Source organism: Schistocerca piceifrons, chromosome 5, assembly GCF_021461385.2.
Source record: "Schistocerca piceifrons isolate TAMUIC-IGC-003096 chromosome 5, iqSchPice1.1, whole genome shotgun sequence".
NCBI lineage: Eukaryota > Metazoa > Arthropoda > Insecta > Orthoptera > Acrididae > Schistocerca > Schistocerca piceifrons.
The window spans coordinates 257,873,547-257,894,257 of record NC_060142.1 but is presented as its reverse complement, the minus strand read 5'-3'; the positions used below and the strand labels follow the sequence as shown (position 1 = coordinate 257,894,257).

Below are 20,711 nucleotides of genomic sequence, written 5' to 3'. Positions count from 1 at the left end.
ACGTCACAGATGGTAGTGATTGGGAGAGCTTCTATGGCACAACAGCACATCACAGACATCCTGAGTTATCATGTGTTACCTCTCACGTGACAGTATCACAGAGCCATTTTGCAACTGGACAAAGCTCATCCACACATGGCATCTCATTCTATGAACTGTTTACATGATGTTGAAATACTCCCATAGTCAGCAAGAGTCAGTTGACAAGAAATAGGTGACTCACATACATAAATGCAATGGTAAATAATAATAATAATAATAATAATAATAATAATAATACAGACAAATGTAAGAAAAATAGCATAGTCAAGGGAAAACACACTAAACAAGAAGATTACATATTGAATAACCACAGTGACACCACAGAAGCGATGGAAAAAACAGATGCCTATAAATATCTAGGATACAGACAAAAAATAGGAATAGATAATACAAATATTAAAGAAGAACTAAAAGAAAAATATAGACAAAGGCTAACAAAAATACTGAAAACAGAATTGACAGCAAGAAACAAGACAAAAGCTATAAATACTTATGCTATACCAATATTGACCTACTCATTTGGAGTAGTGAAATGGAGTAACACAGACCTAGAAGCACTCAATACACTTACACGTTCACAATGCCACAAATATAGAATACATCACATACATTCAGCAACAGAAAGATTCACATTAAGCAGAAAGGAAGGAGGAAGGGGATTCATCGACATAAAAAACCTACATTATGGACAGGTAGACAATTTAAGAAAATTCTTTCTAGAACGAGCAGAAACTAGCAAAATACACAAAGCAATCACTCATATAAATACATCGGCTACACCACTGCAATTTCATAACCACCTCTACAACCCTTTAGATCACGTAACATCAACAGATACGAAGAAAGTAAATTGGAAAAAGAAAACACTACATGGCAAGCACCCGTATCATCTAACACAGCCACACATCGATCAAGACGCATCCAACACATGGCTAAGAAAAGGCAATATATACAGTGAGACGGAAGGATTCATGATTGCAATACAGGATCAAACAATAAACACCAGATATTACAGCAAGCATATTATTAAAGATCCCAATACCACAACAGATAAATGCAGACTTTGCAAACAACAAATAGAAACAGTAGATCACATCACAAGTGGATGTACAATACTAGCAAATACAGAATACCCCAGAAGACATGACAATGTAGCAAAAATAATACATCAACAGCTTGCCTTACAACATAAACTTATAAAACAACACGTTCCCACATACAAGTATGCACCACAAAATGTACTGGAGAATGATGAATACAAATTATACTGGAACAGAACCATTATAACAGATAAAACAACACCATATAACAAACCTGACATCATACTCACCAATAAGAAGAAGAAATTAACACACTAATCGAAATATCCATACCCAATACAACAAATATACAAAAGAAAACAGGAGAAAAAATTGAAAAATACATCCAACTGGCTGAGGAAGTCAAGGACATGTGGCATCAGGATAAAGTTGACATTATACCAATTATACTATCAACTACAGGAGTCATACCACACAATATCCACCAGTACATCAATACAATACAGCTACATCCAAACTTATATATACAATTACAGAAATCCGTAATTATTGATACATGTTCAATTACCCGAAAGTTCCTAAATGCAATATAACATATACCGTACAGTTAAAAGGAAGTGACGCTTGATCAAGGTCCGCGTCACTTCCCATTTTTAACCAGACTTAACGTCTGAGAAAGTAAAGAAATAATAATAATAATAATAATAATGTCAGACACAAACAAATACTGCAAAAACATTCATTATAAATACAAATATTTATTGGAACAGTAATATACAGTCAAATCTTCATCACTACTTAACTGTGATAATACAGAAATAATCATTAGTACTTACTCTAGTTCATGTAAAATGGGTATTTGTACGCAGTAGAACTGATGTATTTACAGGCCAGTTTTACCCAGCAGCTAATTAATGCAACTGTCCATTGAGAACCTTCCTTTTCATTGGTGCTGGTTAGTAACATTATAAAAAGCAATTACAATTGTGCTTTACGTTTGCTTTTACATTTATTTTGCATAACTTTACCTTCTGTACAGTCAGAACTTATATCTGAACATTCAGAGAAGATTTTAATCCCAGTACTCTTATGGCATGCTGTAGTTCTTTTGGCAACTTTTTTGATATTTTTAACACCATGCTCTGCATTACCACTGTCTTTTAGTGGTGAATTAAGAAGAAATTTAGGTATTTGGCTTTCATTTTCATCAGAAGAGTGACTGGAAAATTTTCTTTGCCTAGTTCTTCTAGGTGCAAGAACTGAGTGCTCTCCTACGCCAAGTAGAGTTTTTGACGTTGATTTTGGTTTCTGCTTGTGTGGTACATACTGAGGGGACTTAAATACTGTTGATTTTGTTGTAGTTGATGTAATTAGCTCAAGAGCATCACTTTTGCTTGCAGTGGTTACTGACTCAATATTTCTTACTTTTGACACCTTACTAGATTTTACATGCCTCAGTTTTTGGTTACTTAAATTAGATGGTATGTTACTTTTATGGTCCCTATCATCACAAATATTCTTATTCAAATTTCCCTTTAAGGGTGACAAACATATCAACTGAGACACATAATTATCCATTTCATCAGAAGACTGAGATGAAAGCTGCCTGGACTTAACCTTCTGTCTTCTACATGGAGTAACTGTATCATCTATAATTGCACTTGATGCATTTCTGTCTACATCTGACAAAACATTTTGACTCCCTCCACATTTTGTAACAACTACTTCACTTTTCTTTATGTTTAAAATATCACTATATTCCTGGACTTTCTTTTGCCATTTTTCTTCTCTCACATTTACACTGCACTGGCTATCGGCTTCCTCATCCATATCAAACAGAATTTTGTGTTGACCACTGCGCAAACGATGCATGTTACTGCGAAATTCTGAGTCGACTTCCTTTGATGTGTACCGCATCACAGGGGTAAGCTGAGTGACTGCTGGTGCTCTATCTGGCGTTTTTGTTGATGACATGTCAGTTATTACGTCTACCACACCTGAAACACAATTCATTACTTCAGATATTGGAAATGATTTTGGTAGTCAAGACTTTCTAACTGAGAAAACAATATAAGTCTATTCACAGCTTCACAAAAGTTTCTCATGAAGTATACCGAGTATCTCAAACCTTCCAGATCAAAATGATATAAATTATAGAGAGTTTAAAACTGAGCACTTTGAGACCAGAAACCAATGGTTGAAACTTCATATTAAATTTTTTAACTGAAAAAAAAAAAAAAACCTTATACTTAGCAACAAATTGAACTCACAGCAGCTGTTGAGACTGATGACTTTCAGCTTCAAGATAATTACAAAACGATTCATTATCCGCACTGAATTATTGAGTCAAATTCATTAGCCCTCATTGCTTGTACATGATGTTTATGATGGGGGTGTCATTTCTGCTCTACCATTCTTTCCATACTGCAAAAAGCGTATTTAGAGGAGAAGTTGACGGGTGTTACTGCTGACTCACTCTCCTACATAACCAACACCATCAGCTCAAACTCTACTGTGAAAAAATATTCTTGGTCAGCTATCTATGGCCTAAAAAATTCGGTTTCTGTTTGCAGTAATAAATTTCTTTGGATTATGAAAATGCCTATTGTGAAACATATTTCTGTATTTGTTTGACTTCTTGAGAACTACATTCTGTTGCACCATACGTTACATGCATAAGTGCAAATTCGTATTGTAACTGATGCTCCATTTCTGACAACCAGTCATCCACTGAGAACAGTACTTAATTCCACTGTGGACATATCAGAGATCATTGTCAATTGTTTTTCAGGGTAGTGCCACCAATGTTGATATGACATGCAATTGTTTGTTATGAAACATAATAAGTTTACAAAAACATGCCCTACCAATGTTTCTCTTGGTTGATCCGAGATATTCATTTGTGAGCACTGTTTTCTGTCTTAAAATATTATTTTTGTGCTCCTCCACCATCTGTGTAAGTTTGGTACATCCTATATGTGGTCACGTATACATGCAAAACAGTAGCCATTAGTGGATTGCAGTGTAACAGGAAGAAGTATTTTCAGCTATATCCCACACATGGTTTTTCATACGACAACAGATATGTAGATTAATGGGGTAATGTTATCAAAAAGTGGGCAACTAACAATAATTTACCAAACTAATACCAAAACTTCATATTAACATAAGAAAACAGAGTACACTATTGACAACTGTTATAAAAATCAAATACAACTTCTGGCAGCAACTGCCAACAATTTTAAAAATTGTGAAACAAAAAAATTAAAATACACTGGACAACAGAATTACAGGATCACTTTTTCGAAACCCCGTAATTGCCACGTATTGCAATGCTTAAATTTGAAATTAAGACTTCAAGTTGCATACAACCTTCCCCTGCAATGGTGCAAAAGTGTGGCGCCCTAAGATGTCACACTTGGGCTCGACGATGCTTCAAACAGCAAGGTTTTAGTCACGCGAAGAAAGGCCACAGCTCAGAAGTTCATGTAAGGTGTGTTAATGATCTCACATTGGCACCGAATTTCAAACATTTTGCCCAACATGACAGCTCCTCTTACCCAAATTTCACACCTTTTCCAATGTCTCTGGGATGGAGGTTGAGTACACTGTGTTGAAATCATGCAGTTTTCTTACGAGTGATACACCACCCCTCAGAATTGATACAAAAAGCCCTCAGAGGACGGCATAAAGGACCTCAATGAAGCCACCACTTTCTGTGGGGTGTTGATTCCCACACACTTCATGGTCAAAAACCAAGTTCCCAGTGTGATGATCTTACAGTCTCAGATATTTCATCCCTTCTTTAAGGACATTGTGGGGCTACAGCCCCATTACACATAATCTGACCCATTTGGAGCACAGTGCAACTACAATTTTTGCTCTTGTTTACAGGTTGGAACCACAAGACACCGTTCAACACCATTTGACAAATCCTGAATGTGATTCAAAGCAGCAAAGGGTGCTTATGATTTTTCATCCCTCCTAGTTCGCGTTCTCCTGTGGTGCATGACTACAGGGTGAGGGGGTTGTGACACTGACATAGGCATGAAATAAACAGCGGGGCGGCCTTCTAAGACCCCTCAGTTCTGCAAAACTCTTGGTGGCAGTGGCACCTATCAGCCTTTCCAGAGCACCTTAAAAAAGTATCTTTTCAAACAGAACCTGTGACAAGAATAGCAGGTGCCTGCAGGCAGGCTACACTACTCTTTTGTCAATGCCCTACTGCTCTTGCATTACCTGATGTCGCTCTGACAAGAATGACACTGATATTATGGGTATATTCTGTATTGCTACAGGGTATTCTGGTACATGTATTGCGCTGCTTGAGTTGTTTGCATGTTAAATCGTGTACCCTGTATACATATGATTTTTGTGTTTTCCTTTTTTGGCCTTGTAAGTAGGATGTTAATAATCTGCCTTTGACATTTCTCATGGCTATGTACAGACTTTTGTTGTTATTTGTGCTTCTGCAGGTTTTCTTTGCTATATACAGGGTGTATACACTCCAGGACAACTGGAAATTTTATTATCTGGGAGAAAACCCGAAATTTGTTTAGAATTCTGGGAATTTTTCATTGTCTTAGTCTTGAGTTAAACTGCTGTAACTTTGACTGGTAAGAACTGACAGTGTAACAAAGAATTTTACTGTATAGTGTTACTACAGGTCTGTAAGTGCCTAGGCCTTCATCACAGGTTCTGTTTGTGCAGGTATATTTTTAAAATTCTCAGTAAAATGGATGGGTAACACCCTTAGCTACTTCAGATCATATACAAATTTTGTCAGATAGTTTTGAATGGTCCATAGTGGTTCCAACCTGTACATAAGAGCAAAAATTGTGGTAATGCTGTGCTCCAAATGGGTATGATCACATTTGAAAGTCATGCAGCCCCACAATTTCCTTCAGGAAGGGCTGAAATGCCCAAGGGTGTCAGCAGTGTTAAAGGCTGTGTAGAACATACATGTTGCTCATCGCACTGCGAACTGTTACTTTCAACTGCGAAAGGTGTGGGAATCAATGCCCCAGGAAAAGCGGTGGTTTCACTGATGCCCTTTGTACCTGCCCTGTGGCCTTTTCCTGTTGGTTCTGAGTGTTGGACTGTCTGTAATGTTTTTCTCAGCCACTCATAATAAAACCACACAATTTCAAAGCTGGGCACCATGGTTCTGACTTCCATCGCAAAGTAGTCAAAAGAAGGGGTGAAATGTGGGTAACAGGGTTTGTAACAACTTCCAGATTGTGTGACACGTCCATTGTGGCACTGGGCAGAATTGGGATAAAATTCGGTGCCAATGTGACATCACTGACTCATCTTATACATATCACATGAACTTCTGAGCTTTGGTCTTTATTTCACATGTGTCAACACCTTGCTGTTTGAAGCACTGTTGGACCCAAGTGTGACATCAGCCTTCTTATAAGCAACTAGAGTTGGTACGCTTTAAATGTTGAAGCAGCCAACAATGGCTGACGTCTATGTGTACACTGTAATTGCTCAAAAATCTGTGACTGGTCCAATACTGAAATTGGTAATTGTTATGTTAAAAGTGAACTGTGGCTTAATATATGATCAACTATAACACTTTCAACATAATAACTGTTAACTGATTAGAAGAATCACAAAGATATAATTACAACCTCTTTTTATATATATATAAATACTTACGGGATTTATACACGGATGTGTCCAGCAGTGGATTGTCTCCAAGGGAAAGAAGCTTCAGTGCGAATTGATGCTCCAAGAAAGTTGGCATGCAGTACGACTTATCATTAGCACGTTGCTCAAAACATGCCATTGCCTGATACAAAGCTTTAGCCTCCTCATGTTTCTTATTCTGCGACAAAAACTTTGCATAACAATGAACAAATGTCTTAATTTTTTCTACAAGAGAGCTTGGCAGTGTGCTGTTTTTTTCCATGCCTTGTAGTATGTACAACATAATTTGGTTCATTTCTTGTACACCATGTTTTTGGATTTTATACAATGCATTGCACACTGATAAACCATCTTCAAAAAACTCTAGGGTTGTCTTTGAATTACCAGAAAAATGGTTGAACAATGCCATTACCATGATGTAGTGCAGCAGAACACCATGACTGAGAAGATTATTACAAGAGTAACACTGACAGTATGATGAAGGTGGGTGCATTGATAGGCGTTTTTCATGATGATGTTGACATACTGGTGATGAAAGTTCTTTTCCACTTGTTCTTGTTACTGAGGTGGCTAGTACTATCTCTCTTCGTGTTTGAGTATCAAGCTGAAAATCTATTATTTTCTGTACATTATCTGATGTGGTTATTGACATGTTAGTCATTTCTTCACATAGTTTATGCATGTAAGTAGGAGAATCCTTTACTGGTTGTGTATTACATGAATGCTGCAACCACAATTCAGATATATAAAATGAGTGCAAGGCTGACAACTTCACGTTTGCATTAGCAAAAGAACCTCTCATGATATCAATTTCTGCCATCACTGTCAAGATATATGCCGACCTGCAAAAGTAAGTAAAAAGCAAATGAAAGTAAAATTGTGTGTTTGTATAGCAAACAATATCAAAATTTGTTCATTTAACCAAACTGAAAGAGATTAAATTTGTAAATATAACCTTGCATCATGCCTGCATCTTTGTCTATGGTACATTACAGTGGTAGCCCCATTTGTGTGTTATGCAACAACCTCCCACCCTCCTAGATCACCGTCAGCCTCCTGTGTTTTATATTTTGCCTTCTACATTGATAAATTCACTACATTAAATCCAGAAATCTTCCTGCATATTTGTGTATTTTACTTTCTTGATGGTTACCACAGGAGCTCAAGTACCCTCCATACACACTGACTCTTTCCTGCAACCTGGTACATAAATTCTGTCTGAGCTACTGATTTCCTAAATGCCAATTTTTTATTAGTCTTATTTTTATGAATGTAATTTTAGACCAGGTACCTACTTACTGTGCTACACACATCCAACAATAATGAAGACAAACAAGTGGAACAGATGTTCGCAGAGATCAAATCTCTTACCAGAAAGTGCCCGATATGTGTCCTTTACGAACTTTCTAAAGCAGGCAGGTTTGCCTGCTTCGAAACTGCTCTTTCAAGTCTCAAATCGACATAGAAGCATATAATTATAGCTGGTGACACTAACAAATTTTCTACACATTAGTCAAACCAGTGTGAAATTTAAGCAGATGTTCTCTTCTTCATGTGTGTCACTGCTTCAGCTTGCTTTATTTCCCCCATGATGTTGGGGTTGGGTTGTTTTGGGGGATGGGACCAGACTTTTCATGATGTGCTTGCTAGAATGTCCCAGAAAGAAACCATAACTGACTACACAGCAAGACTTCAAAGGCATTAATTTGTCCGAACTTGCAACTGAGGTGCAAGAAATAGTTTGGGGTCATCATCTATTCCATTATTGGACATAAACGAATAACTTCATAGGTTTACTGGCAAACTTACTCAACTATATCATAAATATGCCCCTTAAAGATCAAACATGTAAGAAGGAAACCTGGACCTTGGCTAACTGAAGAACTAAAACAGCTCATGATTCCCAGAGGCATCGCACATTGGGCATACAAGCTTTGCCCTATGCCTGAAAACCATACTACTGACAAGCGGAAGCAGAACAGAGTCAGTCAAGCTGTGAGAAATGCAAAACTCTGGAATTAACCGATAACAGAAATAGACCAGCTATCCTATGGAAAAACCTGCATGGTCTAAGTATAGGCAAAGTAAAAGCTGCAACTGATCCCATTGCCCAGCCGATTAACTGCACTAGTACTTCACATTACTTACAACTACAACTGAACAACAAAGGGAAAAAAAGGCATTGATCACTTTATGGGCATAAATACCATTAAAAAAGTCATCACACATATTACATCAGCACCTACTTGACATTATGGCATCACAGCCCAAATGATGAAACTTATTACTGATCAGCAACTGCCTACTATAACAGATATCTTCAACCCCTCCTTAACCACGTTTTCCCCGAGGCCTGGAAACAGGGACTAATTGCGACATACCTACAAAGGATGTTGCCACAGTGCCCTTTCATTACTGACCTATTTGCATTCTTCCTGCACTTTCCAAGGCCTTAGAATATATAGCACATGACCAGCTAACAAACTAACTAATGCCAGACAATCGACTAGATGAATACCAATCATGTTTCCGTAAACATCCCAGTGAAACATCTGCCTTACTACTAAAGGTAACAAATGGACTGAAGATTGCCATGCATGCACAAGAGATAACTATCATGTGCTTCCTAGACTTCAGGAAATACTTTGACACCCTTGACTATGACATTTTACTTGCCAAAGTCCCTCGCCAAGTGCATTGCAATGGTTTCTCTCATACATGACACCTTGCCAGCAATGCGTTATATCCAGAACCATAAAGTCACAATGGAGGCAGATATTATCAGGAGTCACCCTGGGTTCATTACTATGTTCTATACTCTCTTCATTGTATGTAAATGATGTGTCATCAGTTTTGTCCTGGTGCAAATACCACATGTACATCGACGACCTCCAGTTGTATCTAACTGCAAAACCAGAAACCTGGAGACAGCTATCAAGAATCTCAGTACAGACCTGTGAGCACCATCAAGATGGGTGCAGGATATAGGGTTAAGGCTCAATCTATCCAAAACTCATGGCGTGCTGGCTGTCACTCTAGGCTCATAAGTCCGAAATATTAGGAATTCGATCTTTACTCTAAATGGGACAAATATCAACTTCTTTTCATAAGCAAAGAGTCTACGAGTAATAATAGATGAATATCTAAATTGCACTGAGCAAATAACTGCACTATGCAAGAAGGCACTGCCCACAAATCTATGCAAAATCCTTGTTTGTCTCTATCACTTCAGCTTCATGGGTTATATCCTACTGGATGACCTATTGAAAAACCTGTCCTATACACCCATCTACCACCAATTCCAGCCATGTCACTGGCATCATTTACCTTAATATTAGAGGCTGGACTACTTGTGAAAACAGGCAGATCATTTACCAACTTCACTAACGAGTTCACAACATCTATGTCATACAACTGTGAACAATCTAACCCAGATGAATGACAATCACCAACCAAACTGGTCACTAGCACGACCCATAACTCAACATAATGTGATTGTCTTCAATGGCTGTTTTTCTAACAACAGATTTTTCCAAACTATACAAATGTGAACTCTCCCTCCAAAACATTCTTTGTTACCTAATGCTACACAATTTATAAAGCTGGACTGTGTTTCGGCTTTCAAATGATGTGATACTGGCAATGCTTTGGTTTTCAGGTAATCATATTTTCTTGATATGCATTGGTATCAGGCACCATAAGTTGGAACAATTTGTAGAGCAAGTGCTTTGTCCCAAATTGCATCCAACCAAACAGTATCTATTAATCATTTACTCTAAGACATTTCTGGATGTGGTGGTTGATGGAAATAACTGTTCTGATAGAAATCTGGTGTTCTGTGACTTTGGACTGACATGCACTTGTTTTGGGTCGCTACCAAACTTAGCTACCAATACTGTGCGCTAGTATGTTGAAATTATTGAAGCCATGTGGTTTCTGCATTAACTTTTCCCTGTGATTGTGATAATATACTGACGACATTTACTCCTTAGTATTTTTAGTTATCAATATAGTTCTGTTTATAGCATGCAGACACACTAAACGGCGAAGAGTGACTAGGTTGGCTGTGATGAGAAAACTTTTGTTATCGAACTGAGACCATTATTTTGATTTCAATTGACACAGCTACTCCTATAATATTGGTAGGTTGGCTGGAGGTTGAGGGTCTAAACAGCTAGGTCATGAGTCCCTTAATTGAGGGATAGGGCCTCTGGAGTTAGTGACATCCCTCAGGAACAAGTTCAGATGATCAGTGTAGGTGAGAGCCATTAATTAGACACACTAAGATCAATACTGATACCGGAGTTAAGGTGTAATTCATGGAGAAGTATATGGATTGAGCCAGGTAGATAGGTCACAGCTGACGAGGGTCTTCCAGGGCTCATCCATAATAAGAAAAACCTCACACTGCATCTGACCCCACCAACCCAATTAAGGGCCAAGACAGTTACAGAGCAAAGGATGCCTTCTAGTCTGGAGATTCAGAACAGTAAAAGTGAGAAGGCTAAAAACACAATGGACATTATAATGACTGTAAATAATAAAAACAAGATGAGAGTGACAGGGAAGGCAGCAGGTGGGTGTTCGTTGGAGCTCTGCATGCGACGACCCCCCCCCCCCCCCCCTTTCCCTTCTAGGGAAAGATGGAGGTCCTTGCAGGGGACTGCAGGGCATATTCCAACTGATAATCCCAAGGTACCAGGAGGTAGATACATCTCGTATGCAGAAAGAATGGGACCTGTTGGATGATCAGGGAATTGTCGAATGCCAACTGCACAGGTTTGAAAGAGTTGGTACCACAGGAACTGAAGAGGGAAGATTTCTGCCTAATGAGGAGACTGTCTATGGGACTAGTGTGGAAGGCATCAGTGGCCACTTGCATGCCACAATGATGGACTAGGTCTAACAATTTCAAAGCTTGCAGTGCCACTAAGACATCAACCTCACAAATGTAGTCCAACTGAGACAAGACCAGGGCTCAGTAAATATGGAAAAGAGTAGCATGATCTGCACCCTAAGAGGTGTGCGCAATGAAGCAGGGAGTGCTGAGATTCAGCATGTAGCTTGTCTAGTTGACAAACAGGAGGCAACCAAGTCAAACATGGGACAGTGCAACAACATCCAAGTGCTGGGTACCCAAACAGAGTTCTGGGTCAGGATGGACCACTAGGTACAGTCAAAAATGCTTTCCCACATTCTTCAGGGGAGAACTGGAAACCATGGGAAAGTGTCCAAGCAGAGGCCTTCAGATGGTGCCTTGGATCTGGTGTTTAGCTGATGCTACTGAGTGGAAGTTGTACCAAATGCAAAAGTCGTCGAGATAAAATGCAGGGGGTGACTCGTGGTCCCACATAGGTCACTAGCCCATTGATAGTAATGAGGAAGAGCATGACGCTCTGAACAGAGCCTTGTGGGAAGCTGTTCTCTTGGACCTGTGAAGAGCTGGGGGAAGTGCAGACTTTCACCAGGGACAACCAGAGGGAGAAAAATCGACAAATCAAAAGGGGTAGGGTACCTTGAAAGTCCTGTTCATGGAGGATAAGTAAAATGTGATGACGCCAAGCAGTGTCATGTGCCTTATAATAGTAAAAAAAAACTGTGATGAGGTGTAGGTGTTAAGAAACAGATTGTAGGATTGCAGTTTCCAAATTAACCAGATAATGGGTTTTGGGTCATCCATCTTGGAAACTCCACTGATAGGGGGACAAAAGGCCCCACAATTCGAGAACCCAGCATAATCTGCAAGCAATAATCCTTTCGAGCAGTTTGCAGAGCATGTTGATGAGGCTAATCAGTTGGTATGTCGAGAGACATTGGGTTTTCGCCTGGTTTAAGGGCTGGGATGATTATGCTATCTTGTTATTTACAAAGTGAAGACACCTTTGGGCTGAATACAGTTGACGGTCCTGAGTAGATGTAGCCATTAAGTAACGGTCAGGTATGAATTGGATCAAGGCCCAGGGCCTATTATGCAACAGCCTCACCCAAGATAATGACCTGTCCGATACCACCTTTTTTATATGCATCCGTTTATTTATCGTACGATTTAGTGATTCCTAAGGCCTTTTGTGTGTATTTTTATAGGTATCATTCAGTTCAGTTTGCCCAAAAACCTATTATTCTTTATAAATACATACAGAACATACTGGAATGACGTACATTATCGTGACTGTTAATAGATTGTTGTGATCAACAAAAATATGTACATATGCCAAATTAAATATTAAATCGTGAAATTGAATTAATATACGTTTAGTAACAAAATAGAGGCTGTGGAAATGTTAGCATAAATAACTAATATCTCTAATTACCATAATTGAAATTTGTAAATTTGCTAACACAAAAACCTCATTACTATTCAAATGAAAATAACAATCATCAGGTTGTGTAATTTCATTCGTTATTCATTCTTATGTAATTCATTGTAATTAATGATGCTTGTAAATTATGCAGATATTTACCTCTTGTTAGTTACTCCACCCAAATTTATGAAATTCCAGTATTTGAGAAAACACGTGTATTTATTTTATGTAATCTGGTGAAGCACGATTTGTATACTTCGAACAAATGTTAGCAATAAAATTCATACAGTCACTCATTACAAAACTAAAGTAAAATCAACATAATTGTTGAAATCAGATTGTGAATTAATTTTCACACATAAAACCAAGATGTTGGTAAAAATATTATGTCATCTGACATTATATATTATAACCTGTACAAATGTAACAGCAGTTAGTTAAGATGAAATTGTTTTTAATTGTAAGTTACATTTTGTAATAAATTAACAATGATAGCAATTGTTAAAATTGTATTTAAAGCGACACAGTGAAGCTGTGCGGGCAGTCAGTCAAGTTTTGTTTACTTCAGGAGTCAGTGCAGTTCAGTTTGGTTTAGCTCAGTTTCGTCTATTGTTTTGCACTTATGTCAGTTCTGTCGATCAGCTGATGTCAATAAATAATTTGTCAAGCTTGAAATTTTCGTGATGTTCTCATTATTCGCAGCATCCACAACATCGATGAACCACAGGCCAACGCAAGTTAAGTAGTAAAGTTTAAAGATCGTTACATGTGGTGGAGTAGAGCTGAGACTGATGTCTGAAATTGGAACTGTGTTTAATGAGTGAGTGTTTCAGGTTATGTAAAAACGTGAGTGCAAAATCTAAACGACAACTTTTGCCCACAGAATTGTTTGTGGTGACCGTTTAGGGGGAAAAAATCATTACCTGCTGCGGGAAGGTCGCAATATCATCTGTTTTGGATATCATTACTTGATAACGGACCAAATTCTCAGACTGCACCGCTGGAATTCAGATGAGTAACTGTTCTCTTTAATTTTCTGATTTTAAATAGTGTTGTGTGACATTTGTGTACGATGAATAACAACGAGAACACGAAAATGAATGAAGAGAAGTGGGTAGGCTGTGAATTTGCAGAAAACACTACGGACATACAATAAAGTATCCGTGAACTATCATCCAGCAGTAATCCGAGTGTAGATCAAAGTTTTGGTGGAGAGGGTTCCAGTGAAAACGTCGCCACAAGTACTCCAATTACCCAGGGAAGAGTAGGAGGAGATAATTTGTTAATGTAATTAATGAGCATATGAAAGAAGTGAAGAAACAGATGGGACAGATTAGGCAGGATATTGGTCAGCAAAGTCAACAGTAAAGTCAGCAATTAAGTGGACAAATGGCAGAATTAAAGAATAGGGTTACTGAAAATACTAATCAGATAAGGGAAATTCAGGAAGGTTTGGCAGCACTAAAAATTACTGTTGAGACAGGGGAGGGTGAACTCAATACTCTTATGGGAGCAGTCGAAGAAAGGGTAGATATATTAGAAAATAATTTGACAGAAGAGTTGTCCAAAAATGTTGAGAGATTCGAGAAACTAGATAAACATGTAGAAGCAGAAAATTCTAAACTTAAAATAGAGGTTGTTCAGACTAGCAGAGTTTTAGAAGAAAAAGTAGAAGCTTACAAAAAGAACTCAGATATAACATTTACAGACATTCCCAATCAAATAAGTAATGTAGAACTGAAGTGTGATGAAAAAATAGATTTGTGTAAAAATAATGTTGTAGTTAAGTAAGAAAGTTGTAGAATTACAAGAGGGTGTAGCTCAAAGAAATTTTGTTGGGTTGAGTTATTTGACGGAGGAGACCACAAAGTGAGGTCATCGGTCTCATCGGATTAGGGAAGGATGGGGAAGGAAGTCGGCTGTGCCCTTTCAAAGGAACCATCCCGGCATTTGCCTGGAGCGATTTAGGGAAATCACAGAAAACCTAAATCAGGATGGCTGGACGTGGAATTGAACCGTTGTCCTCCTGAATGTGAGTCCAGTGTGGTAGCCACTGCAAAGAAATTTTGTTAGAAATATTAATTGTATATGGGGTGGCATACCTTTAAAATGCTTTCCAGGGGATGGGAAATTGCATCCTGTTGATTATTTACAGCACTGTCAGGATAATTTTAGTAATGACATGATAGATGTTAAAATTAAATTTGTTAAGCGATATTTGGATAGAGAAACAATCTCACGGGCCAATCAGAATGTTAATTCTACCATGTCATAATATTGAACTTCAAACAAAGTTCTTAAATAAGTTTTGGTCAGAATCTGAGCACACTAGGATTAAAAATGAGTTCTTGAATGGTCGGATGTATAGGGAAAGTGATGGTGGCTTCAAGTGTTTCTGTGAAAACCAATTGAGGAAATTAGTGCACTTAGACAAACCTTTTGACGAATTAATACAAATAGATGCCTTAAAAAGGACATTACCAAAAAAGAGTACAGTGGGAGTTGATTTATGGACCAGACGACTCTGTAGATCAGTCCTTGAGATATGCAAATAAGTTGGATAGAGCCTTTGAGAGAAATGAGAGGTTAAATAATGGCAATCGGGCGTCTGATGGGTGGAATCAAAGTGGAAATCAAGGCAGGAGTGATAGTGAAAATCAGAATAATAGTGGTTACAATAGAGTGATAATAGATGGATCAACCATAGGAATGGGAATGGAAACAGAGGACATAACAGGGAGAGACCTTGGGAGAATAGTAATAGACAATTAGATAATCACCAACCAAGACGAGGCATTTTAAATTGACGAGCGCCTCATTAGGAGCCTGTTAGCTTGGGGCGAGAAATAAGTACCAAAATCAGGCTAAACACCACCAGCCTAGAGACATCGAAAATAGGTACACAAGACAGAGTAATCGAAGACATTGGAGTGGAAATGACAGAACTAATGTAAGAAGAAGACATCAGATTAGCAAATTACAGTTTGACAGTAACTTCAGAAAAAGTATGAATGAAAGTGTTGAAGATAGAAGTAATCGAATCTGTAAGAATGTTGAAGAGGTTCCGTTAGAGAAGGAAACTATCTCAAGTCCATATAATCAGTCTGGTGGAGAAGTTTTCAAAGAAAATGTTGGTTCTGATAGTAATCTTAATGAGTTTGGATTAGGTAAATTAATGGAGGAAGAATCTATCCCTGTTAAGCACTTAAGTGATGATACTTGTACTGGTGTACTTGTCAACAATTCTGATGATCATTGTAAAGATGTTGTAGAACTGTCTAGTATTGGAGATGATAGCATGCGTGGAAAGATTGATTTTTTTTTTTTTTTTGTGGTTTTAGGGCGCAAAACTTCTATGGTCATTAGCGCCCAGCCCGTGACGTAGAAAACAGGAAAAAAACGAAATTTAAAATCAGCAGCAATGGGAACAAAGTCATAAAATTTGAGAAACTAAAGGCAGAAGGAATGCTTAAAAATCCACTATAGAAAGGGGTTGGTTGTCCCCCCAAAAAAAAGCTTCAAATGACTGACGTCATTTCACTGTTACTAATAAACTGTAGAACGCGGTCAACTGAGCGCGTGTCATCTGCTAAAATCGACGATAGATCAGGCGATAGCTGTAGACGGGAGCGTAACGGATTAAAATAGGGGCATTCAATTAAAAGGTGTCTGACCGTCCACGGCTGAGAGCAGTGGGGACAGAGTGGGGGAGGATCACCGCTTAAAAGATGTCGATGACTAAAAAGACAGTGCCCTATCCGGAGTCTGGCTAAAATTACCTCCTCCCGACGACGCGATCGGGAGGAAGAGGTCCATGCGCAAGGAAGGGCTTTCACTTCCCGCAATTTATTATGGGGAAGTGTTGACCAATGCGCATGCCATAAATGAGCAACTTGGCGACATAAACCGCTCCGTAGATCGGTAAACGGAAGAGACTGAATAGCTGGCCGAGGAAGAGAAACTGCAGCCTTGGCCGCTATATCGGCCGCCTCATTTCCACAGATACCAGCGTGTCCTGGGAGCCAGAGGAACGCCACTGAGACGCCCCCCAGGTGGAGCAAGCGCAGACAGTCCTGAATCCGGTGGACCAGAGGGTGCACAGGGTAAAGAGCTTGGAGACTTAGGAGAGAGCTGAGAGAATCTGAGCAGATTACGTACTGTATCCGCTGATGGCGGCGGATGTAGTGGACAGCCTGGAGAATAGCGTAAAGCTCCGCAGTATAAACCGAACACTGGTCGGGAAGCCGAAAGTGATTTGGGGTGTCGCCAACAATATAGGCACTCCCTACACCTAACGATGTTTTCGAGCCATCGGTGTAAATAAATGTGGCTTCCGTCATTTGTGCACATAGAGCAGCAAATGCCCGACGGTAAACAAGTGTAGGGGTACCATCCTTGGGAAATTGACATAAGTCTCTGAGCAAGTCGATCCGGGGACGGAGCCAAGGCGGAGCTGTACCCCAAGTTGTCAAGAAGGTTTTAGGAAAGCGGAAGGAGAGAGAATGGAGCAGTTGACGGAAGCGGACTCCCGGGGGTAGTAGGGAGGAGGAGCGGCCTGCATACCCGACATCAAGGGAGGCGTCGAAAAAAAGGTCATGGGCTGGATTAGCAGGCATGGAAGACAAATGGGTAGCATAACGACTCAGAAGGACTGCCCGCCGATTGGATAGCGGAGGTTCAGCAGTCTCAGCATAAAGGCTTTCCACAGGGCTGGTGTAAAAAGCTCCAGACACTAAACGTAATCCACGGTGGTGGATAGAGTCGAGACGCTGAAGAATAGACGGCCGAGCAGAGGAATAGACTATGCTTCCATAATCCAATTTCGAGCGCACGAAGGCGCGATAGAGGCGGAGAAGGACCACTCGGTCCGCTCCCCAAGAGGTGCCATTCAGGACACGGAGGGTGTTAAGGGAACGCAGACAGCGAGCCGAAAGATAGGAAACGTGGGAGGACCAGCACAGTTTTCTGTCAAACATAAGACCCAAGAATTTAGCGACGTCGGAAAACGGAAGGTTGACAGGACCTAGATGTAAGGAGGGCGGAAGAAACTCCTTACGTCGCCAAAAATTAACACAAACGGTCTTACTGGGTGAGAAACGGAAGCCGGTTTCGATGCTCCACGAGTGGAGGCGATCGAGACATCCTTGAAGACGTCTTTCAAGAAGGCTGGTCCGTTGAGAGCTGTAGTAGATCACAAAATCGTCCACAAAGAGGGAGCCCGAGACATCAGGAAGGAGACAATCCATAATTGGATTAATGGCGATGGCAAACAGTACAACACTCAGCACGGAGCCCTGGGGTACCCCGTTTTCTTGGGAGAAAGTACGGGATAGAGTAGTGTTCACCCGCACCCTAAATGTGCGCTCTGCCATAAATTCGCGAAGAAAAAGGGGCAGCCGGCCTCGAAAGCCCCAAGAGAACAGTGTGCGGAGGATGCCTGTCCTCCAACAGGTATCGTATGCTCTCTCCAGATCAAAAAATATTGCTACCGTTTGGCGTTTCCGGAGGAAATTGTTCATGATATAAGTGGAGAGAGCAACAAGATGGTCAACGGCAGAACGATGTTGTCGGAATCCGCATTGGGCTGGTGTTAAAAGACTGCGGGATTCCAGCCACCAAGCTAAACGGTAATTCACCATACGCTCCAAAACCTTACAGACACTACTCGTGAGAGAAATGGGGCGATAGCTAGAGGGGAGATGTTTGTCCTTTCCAGGTTTCGGAACGGGAACGACAATAGCTTCCCGCCATCGCCTGGGAAAGGTACTGTCGGTCCAAATTCGATTATAAAGGCGAAGGAGGCAACGCAGGCTATGGGTTGATAAATGCAGCAACATTTGGACATGGATACCATCCGGTCCTGGGGCGGAGGAGCGAGAAGAAGAGAGTGCATGTTGGAGTTCGCGCATGGAGAAAACAGTATTGTAGCTTTCGCGATTTTGAGAGGAGAAAGCAAGATGTCGCACTTCCGCTGCACGTTTCTTCGGGAGAAACGCTGGCGGGTAATTTGAAGAGCTCGAAATCTCAGCCAAGTGCTGACCCAATGAGTTAGAAATTGCGACGGGGTCCACTAAGGTATCATGCGCGACAGTGAGCCCAGAGACCGGGGAGAAACTAGGCGCGCCTGAGAACCGTCGAAGCCGACTCCAAACTTCCGAGGAGGGAGTGAAGGTGTTAAATGAGCTAATAAAGAATTGCCAGCTTGCCTTCTTGCTATCGCGGATGACGCGACGGCATCGCGCACGGAGCTGCTTATATCGGATACAGTTGGCTAAAGTAGGATGGTGACGGAAAATGCGAAGAGCACGTCGCCGCTCACGTATTGTGTCACGGCATGCCTCGTTCCACCAAGGAACTGGGGGGCGCCGGGGCAATTCGGAGGTGCGTGGTATTGAACGTTCCGCAGCTGTGAGAATAACGTCGGTAAAATGTGTGACCTCATCGTCGACGCTGGGAAAGCGACGGTCATCGAATGTCGCTAGAGACGAAAAAAGTGTCCAATCGGCTTGGGCAAACTTCCAGCGTCGCGAGCGCGTATATGGCAGTTGAGGCTGCAGTCGAAGGACACATGGAAAGTGGTCACTCGAGTGTGTATCATCAAGGGCGAACCATTCGAAGCGCCGGGCTAGCGGAACAGTACCGACCGCAAGGTCCAAATGAGATAAATTTGCCGTGGAGGCAGACAAAAATGTGGGGACCCCAGTGTTGAGGCAGACTAGATCCGCTTGGTGGAAGACGTCTAGCAATAGTGAGCCACGTGGACAAGGATGTGGAGATCCCCAAAGCGGGTGGTGGGCATTGAAGTCCCCAACCAGCAAATAGGGGGGTGGAAGCTGATCAAGAAGATGAAGGAGATCAGCTCGTGCCAGTGGTGTAGACGATGGAATGTATACCGTACATAGAGAGAACGTGTATCCAGAAAGGGAAAGACGGACGGCGACAGCTTGGAAGGAACTGTTTAAGGGGATTGGGTGATAATGGAGAGTATCATGGAGCAGAATCATGAGTCCTCCATGGGCTGGAGTGCCTTCAACAGAGGGGAGGTCATATCGGACGGACTGAAAATGAGGGAGAACAAAGCGGTCATGGGGACGCAGCTTTGTTTCCTGAAGACAGAAGATGACCGGCGAGTAGGATCGTAAGAGGATCGACAATTCATCCCGATTGGCGCGAATGCCGCGGATATTCCAGTGGATAATGGACATAGGGTGAACAGAAAATGGAGAAACGTGACCAAGGGTGCTGTCAACTCAACGACTGCTCAGAGCTTGCGACCGACAGCATGGAATGGCATTCAGTCGAAGGCAGAAGATCCTGATCCATAGGTTGGTCAGGAGCAGCTCCTGCCTCCAACGATCGGCCAGTTGACCGGCCACCAGCTGTGCGCCTCGGCGACACGGAAGATGGCCGAGGGCGATTTCCGCCAGATGGTGCTGTAGTTGGGACACGCCTTGGCGGAGAAGGAGAGGAACTGTGTTTCTTCGTAGCCTTCTTGGAGGTATGATGTTTAGATGAAGGAGGAACCGATGGTTGTGAAGTTGCAGTACGTAAAAACTCTTCACGAGAATGCTCTTTTTTCGAAGACTTGGCGTCTGACTTTTGGGCTCGAGATTTAGCAGAACCCGACGAAGGGTGAGCCAGAGAGTGGGCAGGCGAAAGTGGTGAGGTT

At 40.9% G+C, this 20,711-nt stretch overlaps 1 protein-coding gene across 1 annotated transcript in view; it reads right to left on the bottom strand.

The window, feature by feature from the left end:
• Positions 1–1,688: 1,688 nt before the first annotated feature.
• The window catches only part of LOC124798432, a 292,118-nt gene continuing 273,095 nt past the window's right edge, over positions 1,689–20,711 (bottom strand). The window contains exons 15-16 of the mRNA XM_047261841.1: positions 6,750–7,582; positions 1,689–3,079 (exon numbers count right to left, since the gene is read on the bottom strand). Coding sequence (XP_047117797.1) covers positions 2,061–3,079; positions 6,750–7,582 — 1,852 coding nt within the window. The 3' untranslated portion in view covers positions 1,689–2,060. The remainder of the gene's footprint in view (positions 3,080–6,749; positions 7,583–20,711) is intronic.